At 40.1% G+C, this 23,321-nt stretch overlaps 1 protein-coding gene across 6 annotated transcripts in view; it reads left to right on the top strand.

The window, feature by feature from the left end:
- Positions 1-361: 361 nt before the first annotated feature.
- The window catches only part of LOC128703819 (uncharacterized), a 186,633-nt gene continuing 163,673 nt past the window's right edge, over positions 362-23,321 (top strand). For 3 of the 6 annotated variants that reach the window (XR_011394469.1, XR_011394471.1, XR_011394468.1), the window contains exons 1-3: positions 363-494; positions 12,241-12,348; positions 15,425-15,606. Coding sequence is in view for 1 of the 6 variants with exons in the window: in XM_070103759.1 (XP_069959860.1) it covers positions 19,815-20,543 (729 nt within the window). In the remaining 5 variants the exon portion in view is untranslated. Of the gene's footprint in view, positions 495-12,240; positions 12,349-15,424; positions 15,607-18,381; positions 22,329-23,321 lie in introns of those variants that run through there. The other 3 variants (XR_011394472.1, XR_011394470.1, XM_070103759.1) reach the window with 3 other exon arrangements.

Here is a 23,321-nt window from a genome sequence, read left to right as displayed (position 1 = left end):
TTGACTGCTAGTCCGTTCAGCAACCGAGGTTCTCGACAACCGAGGTTCTCGACAACCGAGGTTCTCGACAACCGAGGTTCTCGACAACCAAGGTTCCACTGTATTTCAGAATTATCGTCTCTATTCACCACAAGTGCCATTTACGGCCACGTACTCCCCCTATTAATCCATTTAAATCGAGTCTCACAAAATTGTAAAACCACAATTGTAAACAAACCGGGAACAGGTGGGGTTTGAGCTCATAACTCGCTCCCCATGGATTCAAAATCCACCCGTTCTGTGGTTTATCAAATCTAGTGCTTACTGTATTCAGGCTGTGAACAGTAGAATTATTCAGATTTCAATGTGCAAAATATTTATCATTATGTTACACTTTAATTTTCAGATGTAGGTGTTCCTATAGGGGTCAGTGACTCCATGGAAGTGCTAACACAAGCTCTTATGACTGATGATCTTTCTTGTGGACTCCAGGAAGCTCTGAAGGCTTTACACAAGTAATTTATTTATAATAGTTTTTTAGTTGACTATTTTTAAGTCAGATTCACTTCCTGCACAAACGTGTCTTATCGTAGGACAATAAGAATCACTTGGTTGAATCTTGTTGCTCAGTGATGATGTAGACTGTGCAAGGGAAGGAGAGAAACTATCATCTCTAAATGCTCCCTCAGGACCTCTTTCTTAATGTCCAATTGTGGTTGAGCTGAAATGGATGAGACAGGTTTAATTTTCTTAGCTTTCTCTGAAGACTTCTAAAAACTCGCTTTCTTTAGCTGCTTTTTGCAGATTTGCAGACACATGGTGGAATTCTAATCTGTCTAGGTACACCATCACCATCTGCCTTTAGAGAGTTCATGCACTGCACTTACCAGCTCCAACAATGAATCCTTTCCTAGATATTACTTTACTTGTACTTCAGTAACATATCAAACCAAAGATTTATTTCCTACACACCATTCTCTCAAACTGGGCTATGGGGGTGTTGACCCCCAAAACCCTCTTCAGTCATCTCCAGGTGTACATAAATGTGCACATACATTCAGTGGCCACTGTTAAGTACACCCTTCTAGTACTGGGTAAGGCCCACTTTTCCCCCCCCAGAATTCTTCATTGCATGGATTCAGCAGGGTGCTGGAAACATGCCTTTGATTCTTGTCTATGTTGACATAACAGCATTGTGCAGTTATTGTGGATTTGGCGGCTGGAAATTCATGCTTCTAAACTCTCATTCTACCACATCCAAATGTGTATACCAAATGCTGACCTTTCCTTCTGCATGTTGCAGCAGAAATTTTGATTTCATCAGACCAGGTGGTGTTTTTCCAATCTTCAGCTGTCCATTTTTGGTGAGCCTTTGCCTACTGTAGCCTCAGTTTCCTGCTTTTAGCTGACAGGAGTAGAACCCTGTGTGGTCTTCTGCTGCTGCTGTAGCCCATCCACTTCAAGTTCAATGTGTTTTGTGTTCAGAGATATTTTACATACACTGAATGCATTGTTATTTAAATTACTGTTGCCTTTGTTAGCTTGAACTAGTTTGGCCATTGTCCTCTGACTTCTCATTAGCAATGCATTACACATTGCCCTTAGACAGGACATCTCCACTGCCTCCAACCGCCTCCTCGCTGCTGCATTCACAACCCAAGCTTCACACCTACAGTGGACCCCCGCATACCGTCGGCATCACATAACGTTTAATCCGCATACCGCTCACTTTTATCGCAAAAATTTTGCCTCGCATACCGCTCAAAAACCCGCTCACCGCTGTTCGTCCGAGACGCGTCCAATGTGCGCCCTTAGCCAGCCTCACATGTGCCGCCGGTGGCATTGTTTACCAGCCAGCCTCCGCGGTAACATCCAAGCATACAATCGGAACATTTCGTATTATTACAGTGTTTTTGGTGATTTTATCTGCAAAATAAGTGACCATGGGCCCCAAGAAAGCTTCTAGTGCCAACCCTACAGCAATAAGGGTGAGAATTACTATAGAGATGAAGAAAAAGATCATTGATAAGTATGAAAGTGGAGTGCGTGTCTCCGAGCTGGCCAGGTTGTATAATAAACCCCAATCAACCATCGCTACTATTGGTGGTACAGCTGCTGCTGCTGCTGCTGCTGCTGCTGCTGCTGCACTGTCAGCTCAGTCTGCTGCTGCTGCTGCTAGTGCTGTAGCATCGTCTGCTGCTGCTGTAGCACTGTCAGCTGCTGCTGCTGTTGTACCACCGTCAGCTGCTGCTGCTGCTGCTGTTGTAGTACCTGTCTGCTGCTGCTGTAGTACCGTCTGCTGCTGCTGTAGCATAGCACCGTCTGCTGCTGCTGTAGCATCGTCTGCTGCTGCTGTAGCATCGTCTGCTGCTGCTGTAGCATCGTCTGCTGCTGCTGTAGCACTGTCAGCTACTGCTGCTGCTGCTGCTGCTGCTGCTGCTGCTGTAGCACTGTTGTTGGTGTGGCTTATTGAGAATACCAAGAAACAATTAACCCCAGAGGATTTGCCACCCAGGATAACCCAAAAAAGTCAGTGTCATCGAAGACTGTCTAACTTATTTCCATTGGGGTCCTTAATCTTGTCTCCCAGGATGCAACCCACACCAGTCGACTAACACCCAGGTGAACAGGGAAAAATGCCTGGAACTAGTGCTCATATTGGTGAATTTAAAGCCAGCAAAGGTTGGTTTGAGAGATTTAAGAATCGTAGTGGCATACACAGTGTGATAAGGCCTGTTCTGGAAGAAAATGCCAAACAGGACCTACAGTACTCAGGAGGAAAAGGCACTCCCAGGACACAGTGTCTCATCAGTCATTGCTGCATCTTCAATAAAGGTAAGTGTCATTTATTCTTCATTTAGTAGAGTAGTACATGCACAATATATATTGTGCATGTACTACTCTACTATTGTGCATGTATCCTTCTCTTTGTGTGTAGGAAAATGTATATTTCATGTGGTAAAATTTTTTTTTTCATACTTTTGGGTGTCTTGCACGGATTAATTTGATTTCCATTATTTCTTATGGGGAAAATTCATTCGCATACCGATCATTTCGCATAACAATGAGCCCTCTTGCACGGATTAAAATCGCTATGCGGGGGTCCACTGTACCTCAATATCAGAGTGTTGGTACAACCACTCACCTTTTTTCCTTCATCAGTTCTATGATTAACCTCATCCTTCATAAATCCATCCACTGACACGTCAACTCCCAAGTATCTGAAAACATTCACTTCTTCCATACTCCTCCTCCAATTTGATATCCAATTTTTCTTTATCTAAATCATTTGATACCCTCATCACCTTACTCTTTTCTATGTTCACTTTCAACTTTCTACCTTTACACACATTCTCAAACTCATCCACTAACCTTTGCAATTTTTCTTTAGAATCTCCCATAAGCACAGTATCATCAGCAAAAAGTAACTGTGTCAATTCCCATTTTGTATTTGATTCCCCATAATTTAATCCCACCCCTCTCCCGAACACCCTAGCATTTACTTCTTTTACAACCCCATCTATAAATATATTAAACAACCATGGTGACATTACACATCCCTGTCTAAGACCTACTTTTACCGGGAAGTAGTCTCCCTCTCTTCTACACACCCTAACCTGAGCCTCACTATCCTCATAAAAACTCTTTACAGCATTTAGTAACTTACCACCTATTCCATATACTTGCAACATCTGCCACATTGCTCCTCTATCCACTCTATCATATGCCTTTTCTAAATCCATAAATGCAATAAAAACTTCCCTACCTTTATCTAAATACTGTTCACATATATGCTTCAATGTAAACACTTGATCTACACATCCCCTACCCACTCTGAAACCTCCTTGCTCATCCACAATCCTACATTCTGTCTTACCTCTAATTCTTTCAATAATAACCCTACCGTACACTTTTCCTGGTATACTCAGTAAACTTATTCCTCTATAATTTTTACAATCTCTTTTGTCCCCCTTCCCTTTATATAAAGGGACTATACATGCTCTCTGCCAATCCCTAGGTACCTTCCCCTCTTTCATACATTTATTAAACAAAAGTACCAACCACTCCAACACTATATCCCCCCCTGCTTTTAACATTTCTGTCATGATCCCATCAGTTCCAGCTGCTTTAACCCCTTTCATTCTACGTAATGCCTCACGTACCTCCCCCACACTTACACTCTGCTATTCTTCACTCCTAAAAGATGGTATACCTCCCTGGCCAGTGCATGAAATTACCGCCTCCCTTTCTTCCTCAACATTTAAAAGTTCCTCAAAATATTCTCGCCATCTACCCAATACCTCCCTCTCCCCATCTACTAACTCCCCTACTCTGTTTTTAACTGACAAATCCATACATTCCCTAGGCTTTCTTAACTTGTTTAACTCACTCCAAAATTTTTTATTTTCATTAAAATTTCTTGACAGTGCCTCTCCCACTCTATCATCTGCTCTCCTTTTGGCACTCTCTCACCACTCTCTTCACCTTTCTTTTACTCTCCATATACTTAACCCTTTGAGGGTCGACAGGCCCTCTCCGAAACTCGTTCTCAGGGTCGGCCAAATTTCAAAAAAAAAAAAAATTATTTTTTCTTATGAAAAAATAGAGTATTTTTTTCTAAACATTATAGGCTAAACAAAAAAATTTTAACGTCAATACTTACCGAGATATGGAGGTGTGAAATTTGCCAAAATTGAACAACATATGGTAACATCGCCGACTGCCGTCACCCGGTATTTTTCTATTTACTTTTTTATGTACTATTTTCAATTTTTTTTCAATTTTTCTTTTTCTGAGTAACTTTTATGGCCTCTGAGGCCAACATGATCAGTATTTTGTAAGTTATTTCTTTTTCAATACTACACAATAAGGGCGTAAACACTGTTGTCATTATTTTGTTTACAGAAAATATTTACACAAACAAACAATATGAAATGTTGTTTATTACTATTTTTCTATATTTTATATACACATATACAGTCACAGGACATGTTTCTAGAAGTTCTGCAGCCTGTGGAACTCTTTGAAACATGGTGTCATGCACAGTGGAGTTTTGCACTCCTCACACATAAAACGAGTGTCTCTGCGTTGTCGTGGGCGTTTTTTTGTATGTGAACAGACGTAACACCTCTTCTGAGCCTTTTTCTTCAAAGCAGTAGCAGGCAGTTTTACCAGGAAGTGATCACCATGCTTCAGACGAGCAGGTAGTTGTTGATAATTTGGTGGGCGGTCAATTGCAGGTGCATTTCCTTGGTACTTGAATACTATTTGTCTGATGACAGACAAACAGAATTCGCCGTACTGTGGTTTGTTTCTGGTGCTCATCTTATACATATTATAAGCATTGAGCATGGAAATGTCCAGAAGATGGAAAAACAGTTTGATGTACCACTTATAACTCTTGCGAACACAATCAGCAAACCCAATCTGCATGTCACATTTGTCCACTGAACGCATGTTGAAGGTGTAATCAATCACAGCTGCAGGTTTTAGAATGGGTTCATTTCTCTCTCTATGCTGCCTGCCACTGTCTGCCATTTCATTAGGGTGAATTGATGACAACAGTGTGACATCTCGTTTGTCATGCCACCGAAATGCCATGATGTCATTGGCAGCAAACGCCTGCACCTCACCTCTGCGAGTGCCAGCATCAAACCTGGGCATATGTTTTCGATTTGCACGCACTGTGCCACACACATCTGTCATGTTCACTCGCAAAAAATCACTGAGTGAGGGGCTTGTGTACCAGTTATCTGTATATAATATATGCCCCTTACCAAGGTATGGTTCTATCATTGTTCGAACCACATCACCTGAGATGCCCAATAACTTCCTGGTATTTTGCAATGTATAACTTCCAGTGTACACAATAATATCCAATACCAGACCACTGTAACAATCACAAAGCACAAACAACTTTATACCAAAGCGTTTCCTCTTGCTTGGTATGTACTGCTTGAAAGAGAGTCTTCCTTTGAACAGAATCAAAGACTCGTCAATTACAAGCTTCCTGAAGGGATAAAAATGAGTACTGAATTTCTGTTTCAGATACACAAACACATTCCTAATCTTATATAACCTGTCAGTTCTGTCAGGCCTGGTTTTATCTGAGAAGTGAAGCATACGTAACATTAGCACAAATCGATTCACTGGCATTATATCACTGAAACCTGGTGTTGCAATCAGGGGGTCTGTTGACCAGTATGATTTCACTTTGTGCTTATACACATGTGGCATAAGCATTATTGTGGCAAAGAAAAGATACATCTCAGCCACAGTTGCCTCCTTCCATTGGTGTAGACGTGATTTTGGTGAAAGTATTGTGTTTGCCATGGTGTACTCGTAGTATGTGTTGCTTTCCATGACAATACTTTTCATCAGTGGTTCGTCAAAGAATAACTCGAAACATTCCAGTTCAGTGGCATTGTTCCCAAGTGCACAAGATGGCCGTATTCCACTTTGGCTGCCATCAAACTGGTGGGGATTTGGAACAAAATTGACAGCTTCCTGCCAATCCCAGGTGCGGTCTGCTGGTGGGTACTGGACAATGACAGGTGGTTGTGGTTGTGGAGGTTGTGGTTGTGGAGGTTGTGGTTGTGGAGGCTGGTGTGGTGGGGGAGTGGGGGATGGTGGCCTTTGTTCTAGATCAGCTGAGGCAGCGGCGTGGGTGGCAGCGTGGGTGGCAGCATGGCCCACTGCTGGTGCCTCACCGCCGGCACCACTACCACCACGCACATTTTCCATCCCAATTGCAACAGTATCTTCGTCATTTTCACTGTCTGTTCCTGTTGTACAGCCACGGGATGTACTCCGAGATACACTCCTTCCCCTTGGTATAACATATGGCACACTTCCAGAGCGCATATATCGTCGTATATACTGACGCTTCACTGGGGAATATTGCACTTCACTATCACTACTGGAACTAGTTTGAAGAGCTTGTAGTTCATATTCACTATCACTATCATCACCCATGCTCTCATCTGAGTCTGGGATTTGGGAAAATAGAAGTTTCCTCTTGGGTTCTGGAACAACTGAACGTGAACACGAGGGCCCAGCACCAGAGGTGGAAGGCTGAGGGTCGTCTGGGTTTTCTTCACTATTACCGATATTATGGTCATTAGTTTCGGTCAAAACCTCACTAAAACCACGAAACTCATCTTCACTGGCACTTCCATCACTATTAGAACTGTCACTGGGGAACAAAAGTGTCCCAATTCGCCGAGGAGTGAGGAGCTTCTTACCGCGAGGCATGGTGGACATTGTTTACTAAGAGGGCATTCCCACAATGCACCACTGGGTCCCAGATTTTTTTTCTACCGCGCACACTGACCACGCAGACCCATTCTCTCACACCTAGGCCTACCAGCCTTTTCGCGCGAGATTTGAGGCCGCTAGAATTTATGCGTACTAGTACGTCAAAAACCCCTACGCGTAAGACGTACTAGTACGACGAAAACCCAAAGGGTTAAAAAAAACTTGGATGACCTACACAAAAGCAATGTTTCACAGGTGCTTGACTGTGACCACAGACACTCACTTGACCCTAAGAGGAATTTTGGAGAGAATACTTCAGCATCCTCCATTGCATAACCCTTATAGGTATAGCTTGGGAGGGAGTGACTACCAGGACTTTGAACTCTGCCTGGAGAAAATTGTGGCCAGATTGTGTCGACAAGAGGGATTTTGAAGGATTTGGGACTGACCCTAATGAGCCTATGTCTGTTGTAAAATCAATTGTGGCACTGGGGAGTTCCATGGGGTTGGATGTGAGTTTGGAGGATGTGGAAGAATTGGTGGAAGACCACAACAAAGAGCTCACCACTGAGGAGCTGCAAGAGCTTCAGCAGGAAGAGCAACACATCGCAACTCAGAATCTTGCTGCAGAGGAGGAGGAAGAGAGATGGAAGAAGGTGCCTTCTTCAGAAATTAAGAGATTTTTACTATGTGGGGTAAGATGGAAAGCTTTATGGAGAAACATCACCCTAACAAGGTTGTTGCAAGCCATGTTGGCAACATGTACAGTGACAAAGTCTTGGGCCATTTTAGGGAAGTGTTAAAGAGATGCCAGAAACAGAGCTCTCTGGACAGTTATTTTGTGAGACAGAACTCCAGTGACTCTCAAGGTGGTCCTAGTGGCATTAAGAAACAGAGAAGAGAAGCAACCCCAGAAAAGCAAATGGTACCTGAGGTGTTGATGGAAGGGGATTTCCCTTCCAAACTATAAACAATCCACTCTCTCTCCTCTCCAGTCTCCATACACTAAGAAGAATCTCCAATAAAGGTAAGTGTTATGCTGTTAATGTTTCATTCATCACGTCCCATTGTATTGTTTATGTACTACATCTATATTTCATGTAAAAAATTTTTTTGTTTCAATACTTCTGGGTGTCAGGAATGGATTAATTGTATTTACATTATTTCTTATGGGGAAAATTGATTCGTAAATCGTAAATTTCGTTTATAGTATCGGCTCCAGGAATTGATTAATTACGAAAAATGAGGGACCACTGTACTATAAACATGTACATCCTGGAGCCTACCCATCAACCTTTTATCCATCAATACATAATCTAACAAACTACTTTCATTACGTGCTGCATCATACCTTGTATATTTATTTATCCTCTTTTTCATAAAATATGTATTACTTATTACCAAATCTCTTTCTGCACCTAGCTTAATTAAAGGCTCCCCATTTACATTTACCCCTGGCACCCCAAATTTACCTACTACTCCCTCCATAACATTTTTACCCACTGTAGCATTGAAATCCCCAACCACCATTACTCTCACACTTGATTCAAAACTCCCCATGCATTCCCTCAACATTTCCCAAAATCTCTCTCTCTCTCCTCTACACTTCTCTCTTCTCCAGGTGCATACACACTATAACCCACTTTTCACATCCAATCTTTATTTTACTCCACATAATCCTTGAATTAATACATTTGTAGTCCCTCTTTTTCTGCCATAGCTTATCCTTCAACATTATTGCTACTCCTTCTTTATCCCCCAGCTTTATCTCTAACTTGACTGTCGCGGCTGTATATATACGTCTTACGAGGTACCGTGTTTGATGTATATATACTCATAAATTCTAGCGGCTTCAAATCAAGCAGGAGAAAGCTGGTAGGCCCACATGTGAGAGAATGGGTTTGTGTGGTCAGTGTGCACCATATAAAAAAATCCTGGAGCATGTAGTGCATAATGAGAAAAAAAACTCCAACCATCCTTTTTTATTAAAAAGTCTACTTTGTGGTCTATTTTCGTATAGTATTTATGGTTGTATTCTCATTTTCTTGGTCTCATTTGATAGAATGGAAAACATATTATAGAAATAGAGGTGATTTTGATTGATTTTACTATAAAAAGAACCTAGAAATGGAGCTCAAATTAGGGGAAATGTTTGATTTTTACCAATATTCAAAAGTAAACAAATGATGCCATGTCCAACTAGCCATTCTAATATGCAGTCATGAATGTGTTGATGTTATTTATACAATTGTTACAGTATTGCAGTAGTCGGCATAATAGTAAGTCTTCTATTTTTTGTTTGAATAAAAATTCAAAATCGAAAGCAAGAGTAATATCAGAGGGGCCTGGAGACAGGACTGATGAGCAAAGAAAATGTTATTTTAGAGCCAGGAATGTCTGCATTGTTCATTCTAGACCTTATTTTGAAATTGTCATATTTTTTAATTTTCTTGAAATTGGCCAAATTGCAAATTTCTGACCACATTATTAGGTAGTTGAAATCGGTAAATGGGTAGTTTCTTGGGTGATGGGAACAATGGAATTTGCGGAAAATAGGGCTCAAAGTGGGCGAAATCGCCAATTTATAAACAGCGCCGAGGTCGCAAACTTCGCGAGAGCATAATTCTGTAAGTTTTCCATCAAATTTCGTTGTTTTTTGGTGTCATTGCAATCGGGAAAAGATTCTCTATCATTTCATAAGAAATTTTTTTTTTTATTTTTTAAATTTTGTGACACGAGGAGACACCTCAGGATTGGGGGTTGCGGCAGTCAAAGGGTTAACTCTAACTCTATTTGAAACCCCTGACCTAATCCCATTTATTCCTCTCAATTGAAACTCTCCCACCCCGTTCAGCTTTGTTTCACTTAAAGCCAGGACATCCAGCTTCTTTTCATTCATAACATCCACAATCATCTCTTTCTTATCATTTGCACAACATCCACACACATTCAGACTTCTCACTTTAACAATTTTCTTCTTCTTATTCTTTTTAGTAATCCTTACAGGAAAAGGGGTTACTAGCCCATTGTTCCCAGCATTTTAGTTAACTTTTGCAACACGCATGGCTTATGGAGGAAAGATTCTTATTCCACTTCCCCATGGATATAAAAGGAAAAGTAATAAGACCAAGAACTTTTAAGATAAAATCAAAGAAAACTCAGATGAGTGTGTATAAATAAACATGTACATGTATGTGTAGTGTGACCTAAGTGTAAGTAGAAGTAGCAAGACATACCTGTAATCTTGCATATTTATGAGACAGACAAAAGACACCAGCAATCCTACCATCATGTAAAACAATTACAGGCTTTCGTTTTACACTCACTTGGCAGGACAGTAGTACCTCGCTGGGTGGTTGCTGTTTACCAACCTACTAATGTCGGTTGTAGAACTTAATTTGTTCCAGATGTCGGTTCAACAACCAAACCAATTTTTCCCATAAAAAATAAAGAGAATTAATCTATTCCAGACCAAAAATGTCTGTATAATAATTTATTAATAATAATACTGTATACTAACTACTATATAAAACAATGTATAAAATTATACAGTACATGGAAACTAAAAATTGAATACTAAATGAAAATCTAACTGAATTACTGTACAGTAAATGAAAATTTAACTGCCTCTTACCTGTCAACAGAGAGCTAATGGCAAAATTCTAGCGGCTTCAAATATTGAGGGAGAAAGCTGGTAGGCCTACATGTGAGAGAATGGGTCTGCATGGTTAGTGTGCACAGTATAATAAAAAATCCTGCAGCACACAGTGCATAATGAGAAAAAACTCTCACCTTGTTTTTGGTTTATAACCGAATTTGTGGTGTATTTTTATATGGTATTTATGGTTGTATTCTCATTTTCTTGGTCTCATTTGATAGAATGAAAGATGTATTGCAGAATTATAGATGATTTTCATTGATTTAAAGACTAAAAGCAGCTTGAAATTGAGCTCAAAGTAGCAGAAATATTTGATTATTGCTAATGTTCATGAATAAACAAATCTTGTCACGTGTCCAATACACATCTACTGGTGGGTCTAATATGCATTCACAAATGTGCTGATATTATTTATTCAATTATTACAATTATGCATTAATTTTTTTGTGTCAATAGAAATTCAAAATGAAAGGTGCCTGGAGACTTAACTAATGAACAGATACAATGTTATTTTAGTGTCAGGAATGTCCACATTGTTTATGCTGGACCCTATTTTGAAATTGGCCTTTCTTGAATTTTGTGTGAAATTGGCCAAATTAGTAATTTCAAATCATTTTATTGGGTAGTTTGAAATAAGTAAATGGGCAGTTTCTTGTACTCATTCAATAGAATAAAAGGAGTTCTAGTAAAATAGCTATGAGTTTGATTGACTGGAACAATGGAATTGGCCCAAAATAGGGTGCAAAGTGGGTGAAATTGCTGATGCGTAAATGTTGCTGAGACTTCTAACTTTGCTATAGCGTAATTCTGTAAGTTTTCCATCAAAGTTCATACTTTTGTTTTCATTACCTTTACAAGATAGACAGCAAGAGTTCAAGAGATGTTTACTGGACCTGTGTTAGTCACTATACTGACTGAAACCCACTCTGTGGACTCTGGTGATTACGTGATCCAAGCATTGTCGGCTGACAACCAAGACCACGTATGAAAACAAGAACCGAATTCCTTGTTCAAAAACTGATTTGTTTGACAGCTAGTCCGTTCAACAACCGAGTTTCCACTGTATTTCAAAATTCTTGTCTCTATTCACCACAAGCACCATTTACGGCCACGTACTCCCCTATTAATCCATTTAAATCGAGTCTCACAAAATTGTAAAACCACGATTGTAAACAAACCGGGAACAGGTGGGGTTTGAGCTCATAACTCACTCCCCATGGATTCAAAATCCACCCGTTCTGTGGTTTATCAAATCTAGTGCTTACTATATTCAGGCTGTGAACAGTAGAATTATTCAGATTTCAATGTGTAAAATATTTATCATTATGTTACACTTCAATTTTCAGATGTAGGTGTTCCTATAACGGTCGGTGACTCCATGAAATGCTAACACAAGCTCTTATGACTGATGATCTTTCTTGTGGACTCCAGGAAGCTCTGAAGGCTTTACACAAGTAATTTATTTATAATAGTTTTTTAGTTGACTATTTTTAAGTCAGATTCACTTCCTGCACAAACGTGTCTTATCGTAGAACAATAAGAATCACTTGGTTGAATCTTGTTGCTCAGTGATGATGTAGATTGTGCAAGGGAAGGAGAGAAACTATCATCTATCCATGCTCCCTCAGGACCTCTTTCTTAATGTCCAATTGTGGTTGAGCTAAAATGGATGAGACAGGTTTAATTTTCTTAGCTTTCTCTGAAGACTGCTAAAAACTCACTTTCTTTAGCTGCTTTTTGCAGATTTGCAGACATGTGATACAATTCTAATCTGCCTAGGTACACCATCACCATCTGCCTTTAGAGAGTTCATGCACTGCACTTACCAACTTGAACAATGAATCCTTTCCTAGATAGTGCTTTACTTGTACTTCAGTAACATATCAAACCAAAGATTTATTTCCTACACACCATTCTCTCAAACCGGGCTGTGGGGGCGTTGACCCTCAAAACCCTCTTCAGTTATCTCCAGGTGTACACAAATGTGCACATACATTCAGTGGCCACTGTTAGGTACACCCTTCTAGTACTGGATAAGGCCCACTTTTTCCCCCCAGAATTTTTCATGGCATGGATTCAGCATGGTGCTGGAAACATACCTTAGATTCTTGTCTATGTTGACATAAAGGAATAACAGGAAAAGTCAGTCGATGGATCTATAATTTCCTCACTAACAGAACACACAGAGTAGTCGTCAACAGAGTAAAGTCCGAGGCAACTACGGTGAAAAACTCTGTTCCACAAGGCACAGTACTCGCTCCCATCTTGTTCCTCATCCTCATATCCGACATAGACAAGAATGTCAGCCACAGCACCGTGTCTTCCTTTGCAGATGACACCCGAATCTTCATGACAGTGTCTACCATTGCAGACACTGCAAGGCTCCAGGCGGACATCAACCAAATCTTTCAGTGGGCTGCAGAAAACAATATGAAGTTCAACGATGAGAAATTTCAATTACTCAGATATGGTAAACACTAGGAAATTAAATCTTCATCAGAGTACAAAACAAATTCTGGCCACAAAATAGAGCGAAACACCAACGTCAAAGACCTGGGAGTGATCATGTCGGAGGATCTCACCTTCAAGGACCATAACATTGTATCAATTGCATCTGCTAGAAAAATGACAGGATGGATAATGAGAACCTTCATAACTAGGGAGGCCAAGCCCATGATGACACTCTTCAGGTCACTTGTTCTATCTAGGCTGGAATATTGCTGCATACTAACAGCACCTTTCAAGGCAGGTGAAATTGCTGACCTAGAAAATGTACAGAGAACCTTCACGGCGCGCATAACGGAGATAAAACACCTCAATTACTGGGAGCGCTTGAGGTTCCTAAACCTGTATTCCCTGGAATGCAGGCGAGAAAGATACATGATTATATACACCTGGAAAATCCTAGAGGGACTGGTACCGAACTTGCACACGAAAATCACCCACTACGAAAGCAAAAGACTTGGCAGACGATGCAACATCCCCCCAATGAAAAGCAGGGGTGTCACTAGCATATTAAGAGACCATGCAATAAGTGTCAGTGGTCCGAGACTGTTCAACTGCCTCCCAGCATACATAAGGGGGATTACCAACAGACCCCTGGCAGTCTTCAAGCTGGAACTGGACAAACACCTAAAGTCGGTTCCTGACCAGCCGGGCTGTGGCTCGTACGTTGGTTTGCGTGCAACCAGCAGCAACAGCCTGGTTAATCAGGCTCTGATCCACCAGGAGGCCTGGTCACAGACTGGGCCGCGGGGGCGTTGACCCCCGGAACTCTCTCCAGGTAATAGCATCGTGCAGTTATTGTGGATTTGACGGGTGGAAATTCATGCTTCTAAACTCTCATTCTACCACATCCAAATGTGTATAGCAAATGCTGACCTTTCCTTCTGCATTTTGCAGCAGAAATTGTGGTTTCATCAGACCAGGTGGTGCTTTTCCAATCTTCAGCTGTCAATTTTGGGTGAGCCTTTGCCTACTGTAGCCTCAGTTTCCTGTTTTTAGCTGACAGGAGTAGAATCCAGTGTGGTCTTCTTCTGCTGCTGTAGCCCATCCACTTCAAGTTCAATGTGTTTTGTGTTCAGAGATATTTTACATACACTGAATGCATTGTTATTTAAATTACTCTTTCCTTTGTTAGCTTGAACTAGTTTGGCCATTCTCCTCTGACCTCTCATTAGCAATGCATTTTTACTCACAGAACTACTGCTCACTGGGTGTTTTTTTCACATCATTCTCTGCTAGAGGTACTCTGGCACCAACATTTATTCCAGTCACTTGTCACATTTCTTCCTGAATCCAAATGGTTTGAACAACTGAACCTCATTGCCATGTTTGCATGCTATCAGGAATGGTGCTGTTGCCTCATGATTGGCTACTTGCATTAACAAGCAGGCGTACCTATATAAAGTGGGAACAAGTATACCTAAAAAGTGCCCACCAAGTGTAGTTGCACATGTTGAAGAAACTGTTTAACAACATACATTCAGCCAAAATTTGAAGATGCAGCAATGGTGTTGTCTGCACTTGTAAAAACATGTGGACAAGTTAGAAAAAAATTAAAAACTGAAATAGTTACCAGTACTGAAAGATGTTTTTCAAAGAAAAGAAGGAACAGGCCTTCAGCAAGATAAGAGATGTAACATACATAAGATTATAAAAATAAAAGAAGAAACTTCATAGCTCCATGAAACAGGAAGAATATTGAAGATGATTTTTTCAGATTTTTATTAAAAAAAAAATGGGGGGGGGGGACGGGGAACCCTTTTGTATTCATTGTATTTTGGGAACAATTCTTCTGCCCTCTATTCACTACATACTGTCTTCCACTATTTTACCAGTGTTTCTGCCTTCATTTTCCCTTTAATTTGCAGTGAATAAAAGCATCATTGTTTGCCAGTTTCTGTTGTAAATTTGCATCCTTGTTGTGTGTAAACCTTTGTCATCATTAAAAGTATAAGACTTGATAATTGAACATTGTATAACATTACTTTGAATTACTTTGACACCATTTTTTTCCTTCTGTAACAGTCACTAGGTTCTTCTGTGCTTGTTAGCAAATAACTGTGATGAACTTGGCTACTCAAAACTTGAGGCTCTGCATCAGATCAAGCTCCTGAAAGTTGACTCTCACAAGAAGTTAGGAATGGGTTGATGATGCCCTGAAGAGGAAGGACTTGCAAGATCATAAGCTGCTTATGCCTGCCTTACCTGTAAGTTCTTGTTGTTCGTGCAAGGCTTTTTTTTTCACTGCCACCTGTCTATAAATTCAAATTTGTCAATGTAATTTTTATTTTAGATATTACATTATTGCAACCAGTTATCAGTCCTCTTTGTACTGTATCTGGATCTGGATCTGATGACCAGAGCTTTGGTAAGATGGGTAAGGAAGAAGGATGGGTAAGGATGGAAATATTGGAAAAGGGTGGGAGGGGGGGGAGAGGTAGGATATAAAAGGTAAGTGGCCCAACCACTTTGGTGCAAATTAAAAAGTGTATGTAAATTGATAAGATATTCTTTAAGGGGTATAACACTAACCCATCAGAGTCACATAGATATAATAGGTATATAACTACATGACTCTGAATTGGTAGTAATTATACAAATTGCAATTGTTTTTTTTTTTTTTTTTTTTTTTTTTTTTTTTTTTGCGATTGCACAACGGATACTTATACTTCAAGAAAGGCAATGATTTTCTAGCCCGTTTATGATTTCGTGACAATAGCTTCTTAATGGTGGTGTCCAACAATAGTCAATAGCATAATTTTACATTAGAAAGTTATTTAAGATGTCTCCCTAATTGGGGGGCGATGATTTTCAATATACATAGAAGGGTTCTGGTTGTAACCAATCTTCTTCATCAGGTAAGTTGCTCAAAATCATGGGTCGAGGGTAATCATCTTTATGAATAAAACGACGAACCCTCTGTGGGAGAGTCATTCTTTGAGTCCTATGAGGTGGAGTATTAATGGTGTAATCGGTGGTATTTATCACTTGTATAGGATGTTCTCTATCTGGCATGTATAGTTCTTGCATTGTATAAAGTTGTTTCTTTTTTAGAGTATCAAGGCGTACATTTATGGCAGTAATATCTTGTTGTGTGTGTAAATCTGCCATTTTAACTCTGTCTCTCCTCCTGGTATCGGTAATAAAGCGAAGAGCTCTATTCTGGACCCTTTGTAACCGTAGCATGTTGGTCTTTGTTGTTAATGACATTGGGACACAAGGGTATTCGAGTATAGGTCTTATTATCATTTTATATAGATGTTTTTTGACATGTTGAGGGGCTTGATTGAATCGAAAGAGTCTGCTAAGACCAGCTTTGGCTGTGTTGATCTTTTTAGTTACATGAGATGTTGAGTGGAGCAGCCTGTCTATTTCATATCCCAAGATCTTGTTAGGGTTTCTAATGGCTACAGGTGTACCTCTGATGGAGATACCCCCTTTATCTTCGATGGTTGATGTAAAACATCCTATCGTGCTAACAAGAACCTTGTCAGGATTAGTCGTAATTCTCCATTTCTTCTCCCAATTAGATGTTCGACGAAGTTCAATATTCATTTTTTCTATGACTCTCTCATACTTGTATTTTCCTGTTACTGGAGTTGATGAGACGACATGAATAACATCATCTGCAAACTGTGTCACAATTGTGTCATTAAACTCTGGTTGAGGAAGGTCATTCACATAAATGTTAAACAGAAGTGGACTGAGACAAGAACCTTGTGGGACACCAGCCGTCGGTATAAAAGGTTCTGTCGACTTGCCATGAAAGGTGGGAATGATTTTTCTTTGAGTTAAGAAATTATAAATTACTCTGAGAAAAGTCCAGTTATGGTCTGGTAGGTCAATGAGTTTGTATATAAGGCCATCATGCCATAAGCTATCAAAAGCTTTATGAACATCTCTGGTGGCAATTAAGGCAAGATTGCCCTGCTGTTTTAGACTTGCTACAGTGTCAAAAATAACATTTATTGCATGGTTGGTACCTCTATGTGTTCTAAAGCCAAATTGTTTTTCAGTAAACAAGTGATTAAACTCCATATAGTAATTCAATCTGTTGGAAATGACTTTCTCAAGAACTTTTCCAGTGACTTCAAGTAAAGATATAGGTCTATAGTTCCCAGGTTGGTGAATGTCTTTATTGGGCTTAGCAAGAAAGATCATCCTAGCAGTCTTAAAAACAACTGGAAAATATCCTGAGGCCAAGATGGCATTAAAGATATTTACCAAGGACTGTTTGCAATTTCTAGGTAGGTACTTTATTTGTTTCATTGTTATTCCAGAGAGGCCAGGGGCTCTATTTCTCATTCTTCCAATAACCTGACTTATCTCTAGTAATGTAATAGGTCTAGTAAGCGGGTGGGTATCTTCAAGAGTTGAAGTATCGATGGTAGGTAGTGGTTGTAGATCGTCCAAGTTCTCATCTCTCCATTCATTTACTAACTGATAATGATTATTATTAAATTGACGACTGTTATTATGAGAGAGAATTTTCTCCCATACATCACCCATCAAATTAGCCTGGTCCTGTGGATCGTCAAGTTTAATTTCAACATCTTCATCATCTTCATCAGTGAAGGTATGAACTAAGTAGTTAGGAACCTTGTGCTTTCCCCCTAAAAGTTGTCGGATCTTACTCCAAAATTTTGCTGGTTCACGTTTATATTGATTAGCTTGAAGAACTAAAAATTTCCATATGTCTCGTTTGTGTTGACTAATCATGTTAATTAATTCTTGCCTTAACCGGTGCAATGTAGCTGCTGGTGGTTGTCTTGTTTGAAGATGCCTTCTACATTCTGCTTGATAATTTCTTAAAGAATCTCTAATTTCTCTAGTAGGTTTATATTGTTGGTATATCTTTGTGGAAGCTAATTGGCAAGTTGCATTGGTAGCTTCAATTATTCGATTGTGCAGGGACCTGATTGCATCATCAATTCCCTGCACTATATATATTAATGCAACTCACAGTGCTAGAAAAAGTGACTTTATAACCCTTGAAACATAAAAATTGCTTTCTTTGGTATAGTAAAAACTATGGACAGCAAGAAACTCACTCTTTGTTGTTAGGCAGTGGCTGGGACACTAGCCTCTAAGTTGCCCACTTAGTTCCTTGTTCTTTACACTTGTGAGGAGATGTCAGGAAGTGACATTACAGATGAGAACAGGCTACTATTTGTTTTACTATGTATGGGGTCTTGCATTACATTATCCCAAGACAGTTGGTGATTGTCTTATTGCATTATCAAAGAATTTTAGTTCAAATACTTTGTGTGTAATATAAGTGTCTCATGTGTTTAAGTATACATTGTGATTTTGTGATTCTGATGACAGTTGTCTTGGCAAGAAGCAGGTGATTGACTTATTCATTAATATTCTTGAATAGCTGAGATCTATAAACTGTAATCCCTTTTCTGAACATAAGAACAGTGCTCTGTGGCAGGCCTACTGGTTATGCTACCAGGAAGCTCCTGCCTATAATTGTTAATTCCAATTTTCTACAACTACTGACAGACCAGTTATTAATTCTGATATAAAAATGAGCACTAATGGAAAAGCATTAGTGGGCACTATAGTAAGCCTACTGTCCCATGCTTGGCAGATCCATTTCACACAACCATTCACACTTGTGCATCTGGCAGATCCATCTCATACAACCATTCACACTCGTGCATCTGTCAAAACTATAGTTACTTTTGTCTACAATACTCTTGCCAAAAGTAAACAATCTAATTTGAATCCATTGCTTGAGCATTAGTTAATAGGTGCTACAGTACTCCTGTATTCTTATTAGATTGAAATACTGTACGTATTTTTTTTACTGTTCGTAACCTTGACATAGTGACTCACACATCACCTTACACATTTGCTAGGCTCAACTTAATCAGAGAACATTAGATTTAGAGACTTTCATTTTTGCATGTACCATCATAATACCATCTCCTAATACAGCACTTGAATTCTCAAATATTTTTTCTATTGTCAAACATTCGTGACCGACGTGTACACAGTCAAGCTTTAGTCAATTATAAACAGTACATAAAAATATGAACTATTTCTATATTAGGACTGGTAGAGAGACCCAGGCTTATGATAGTCAGTATTTCGGCATAAGGGACAGTAAACTTGCTCAAGAATTTTTTATATAAATTCATTTTTGTTTGGTTACATATGGTGATGAAATAATCTACAAAGACCCCTGTTGTTGGTTTAACCCTTTGAGGGTTTTGGTCGTACTAGTACGTCTTACGCGTAGGGTTTTTTGACGTACTAGTACACATAAATTGTAGCGGCCTCAAATCTCGCGCGAAAAGGCTGGTAGGCCTAGGTGTGAGAGAATGGGTCTGCGTGGTCGGTGTGCGCGGTAGAAAAAAAATCTGGGACCCAGTGGTGCATTGTGGGAATGCCCTCTTAGTAAACAATGTCCAGCATGCCTCGCGATAAGAAGGTCCTCACTCCTCGGCGAATTGGGACACTTTTGTTCCCCAGTGACAGTTCTAATAGTGATGGAAGTGCCAGTGAAGATGAGTTTCGTGGTTTTAGTGAGGTTTTGACCGAAACTAATGACCATAATATCGGTAATAGTGAGGAAAACCCAGACGACCCTCAGCCTTCCACCTCTGGTGCTGGGCCCTCTTGTTCACGTTCAGTTGTTCCAGAACCCAAGAGGAAACTTCTATTTTCCCAAATCCCAGACTCAGATGAGAGCATGGGTGATGATAGTGATAGTGAATATGAACTACAAGCTCTTCAAACTAGTTCCAGTAGTGATAGAGAAGTGCAATATTCCCCAGTGAAGCGTCAGTATATACGACGATATATGCGCTCTGGTAGTGTGCCATATGTTATACCAAGGGGAAGGAGTGTATCTCGGAGTACATCCCGTGGCTGTACAACAGGAACAGACAGTGAAAATGACGAAGATACTGTTGCAATTGGGATGGAAAATGTGCGTGGTGGTAGTGGTGCCGGCGGTGAAGCACCAGCAGTGGGCCATGCTGCCACCCACGCCGCTGCCTCAGCTGATCTAGAACAAAGGCCACCATCCTCCACTCACCCACCACACCAGCCTCCACAACCACAACCTCCACAACCACAACCACCTGTCATTGTCCAGTACCCACCAGCAGACCGCACCTGGGATTGGTAGGAAGCTGTCAATTTTGTTCCAAATCCCCACCAGTTTGATGACAGCCAAAGTGGAATATGGCCATCTTGTGCACTGATGAAAAGTATTGTCATGGAAAGCAACACATACTATGAGTACACCATGGCAAACACATTACTTTCACCAAAATCACGTCTACACCAGTGGAAGGAGGCAACTGTGGCTGAGATGTATCTTTTCTTTGCCACAATAATGCTTATGCCACATGTGTATAAGCACAAAGTGAAATCATACTGGTCAACAGACCCCCTGATTGCAACACCAGGTTTCAGTGATATAATGCCAGTGAATCGATTTGTGCTAATGTTACGTATGCTTCACTTCTCAGATAAAACCAGGCCTGACAGAACTGACAGGTTATATAAGATTAGGAATGTGTTTGTGTATCTGAAAAGAGAAATTCAGTACGCATTTTTATCCCTTCAGGAAGCTTGTAATTGACGAGTCTTTGATTCTGTTCAAAGGAAGACTCTTTCAAGCAGTACATACCAAGCAAGAGGAAACGCTTTGGTATAAAGTTGTTTGTGCTTTGTGATTGTTACAGTGGTCTGGTATTGGATATTATTGTGTACACTGGAAGTTATACATTGCAAAATACCAGGAAAATATTGGGCATCTCAGGTGATGTGGTTCGAACAATGATAGAACCATACCTTGGTAAGGGGCATATATTATATACAGATAACTGGTACACAAGCCCCTCACTCAGTGATTTTTTGCGAGTGAACATGACAGATGTGTGTGGCACAGTGCGTGCAAATCGGAAACATATGCCCAGGTTTGACGCTGGCACTCGTAGAGGTGAGGTGCAGGCGTTTGCTGCCAATGACATCATGGCATTTTGGTGGCATGACAAACGAGATGTCACACTGTTGTCATCAATTCACCCTAATGAAATGGCAGACAGTGGCAGGCAGCATAGAGAGAGAAATGAACCCATTCTAAAACCTGCAGCTGTGATTGATTACACCTTCAACATACGTTCAGTGGACAAATGTGACATGCAGATTGGGTTTGCTGATTGTGTTCGCAACAGTTATAAGTGGTACATCAAACTGTTTTTCCATCTTCTGGACATTTCCATGCTCAATGCTTATAATATGTATAAGATGAGCACCAGAAACAAACCACAGTACGGCGAATTCTGTTTGTCTGTCATCAGACAAATAGTATTCAAGTACCAAGGAACAGCACCTGCAATTGACCGCCCACCAAATTTTCAACAACTACCTGCTCGTCTGAAGCATGGTGATCACTTCCTGGTAAAACTGCCTGCTACTGCTTTGAAGAAAAAGGCTCAGAAGAGGTGTTACGTCTGTGCACATACAAAAAAACGCCCACGACAACGCAGAGACACTCGTTTTATGTGTGAGGAGTGTAAAACTCCACTGTGCATGACACCATGTTTCAAAGAGTTCCACAGGCTTCAGAACTTCTAGAAACATTCCCTGTGACTGTATATGTGTATATAAAATATAGAAAAATAGTAATAAACAACATTTCATATCGTTTGTGTAAATATTTTCTGTAAACAAAATAATGACAACAGTGTTTACGCCCTTATTGTGTAGTATTGAAAAAGAAATAACTTACAAAATACTGATCATGTTGGCCTCAGAGGCCATAAAAGTTACTCAGAAAAAGAAAAATTGAAAAATAATTGAAAATAGTACATAAAAAAGTAAATAGAAAAATACCGGGTGACAGCAGTCGGCGATGTTACCATATGTTGTTCAATTTTGGCAAATTTCACGCCTCCATATCTCGGTAAGTATTGACGTTAAAATTTTTTTGTTTAGCCTATAATGTTTAGAAAAAAAAAAAACTATTTTTTCATAAGAAAAAATAATTTTTTTTTTTTGAAATTTGCCCGACCCTGAGAACGAGTTTCGGAGAGGGCCTGTCGACCCTCAAAGGGTTATGTTGTTGGTTTAATGAGTTTGAATTGTTGCTTACTGCTTTTGTTTAAAAGGACAGTGTTTTATGTCATCTTAAGTTGTGTCTTGTTTCCTCAGGTGTGCAGTGACAGTGCAAAAGTTCACCAAGTTCAGTGATAAATCAGAACTGTTGGATCTTGTTTTGCTTTTAAATAGCTATATCTTCACATTGATATAAGATAAAAAATAAATATTGAAATTTAAAATACTTTGTTTTCAATATTTTTCATCCAGGATAAAAGATAAAAATAAGACAATGGAATATGAATTAAGCATTAGTCTGTTATGATTTAAATTATTATCTATAGAATGGTATATGCCAAGTGATACATCTAATGTCGAGACTAAATAAAAGTGAGCATCCAGTTCCTGTGATAAAGGAATTAGTATAGAGTAGTGATGAAAATAATGCAAATGCAGTAAATTCTCAACATGAGACCTGGAACAAAATCCCCTGGGTCAAGCCATTTAGAAACAGACAAAGTCAGTTGATTACAGAACTGTCCAGGAGAGTGCAACGGAAGTGAACTAGCAGCAGCAACACACAGCAAGGGGCATTCTTGAGCTTCCCCAGCACTCAGATGTTATGTCTGAAGCTGGGTGTGCCTCAACAAGGATCCTGTAGTGCTTGCTGCCTTTACACCTTCTGACATCATCTGTTGCTATGCAGCTGCCACACCCTTCGAGCCCAGTGTGGGCAGGGTTTGTGGCAGCACAAAGTGCCTAGCTTCTCCCTCAGAGCCCTGTGGGGGGCAAGGAATGGGGCTAGGCCTGGGGACAGTTGGTCCCAGAAGACAAGGAGGTACTTGTACCTCCCCCCGTA

Source organism: Cherax quadricarinatus, chromosome 87 (assembly GCF_038502225.1).
Source record: "Cherax quadricarinatus isolate ZL_2023a chromosome 87, ASM3850222v1, whole genome shotgun sequence".
Taxonomy (NCBI): domain Eukaryota; kingdom Metazoa; phylum Arthropoda; class Malacostraca; order Decapoda; family Parastacidae; genus Cherax; species Cherax quadricarinatus.
The sequence above is the reverse complement of the archived record's forward strand: the minus strand, read 5'-3'. Positions and strand labels throughout refer to the sequence as shown.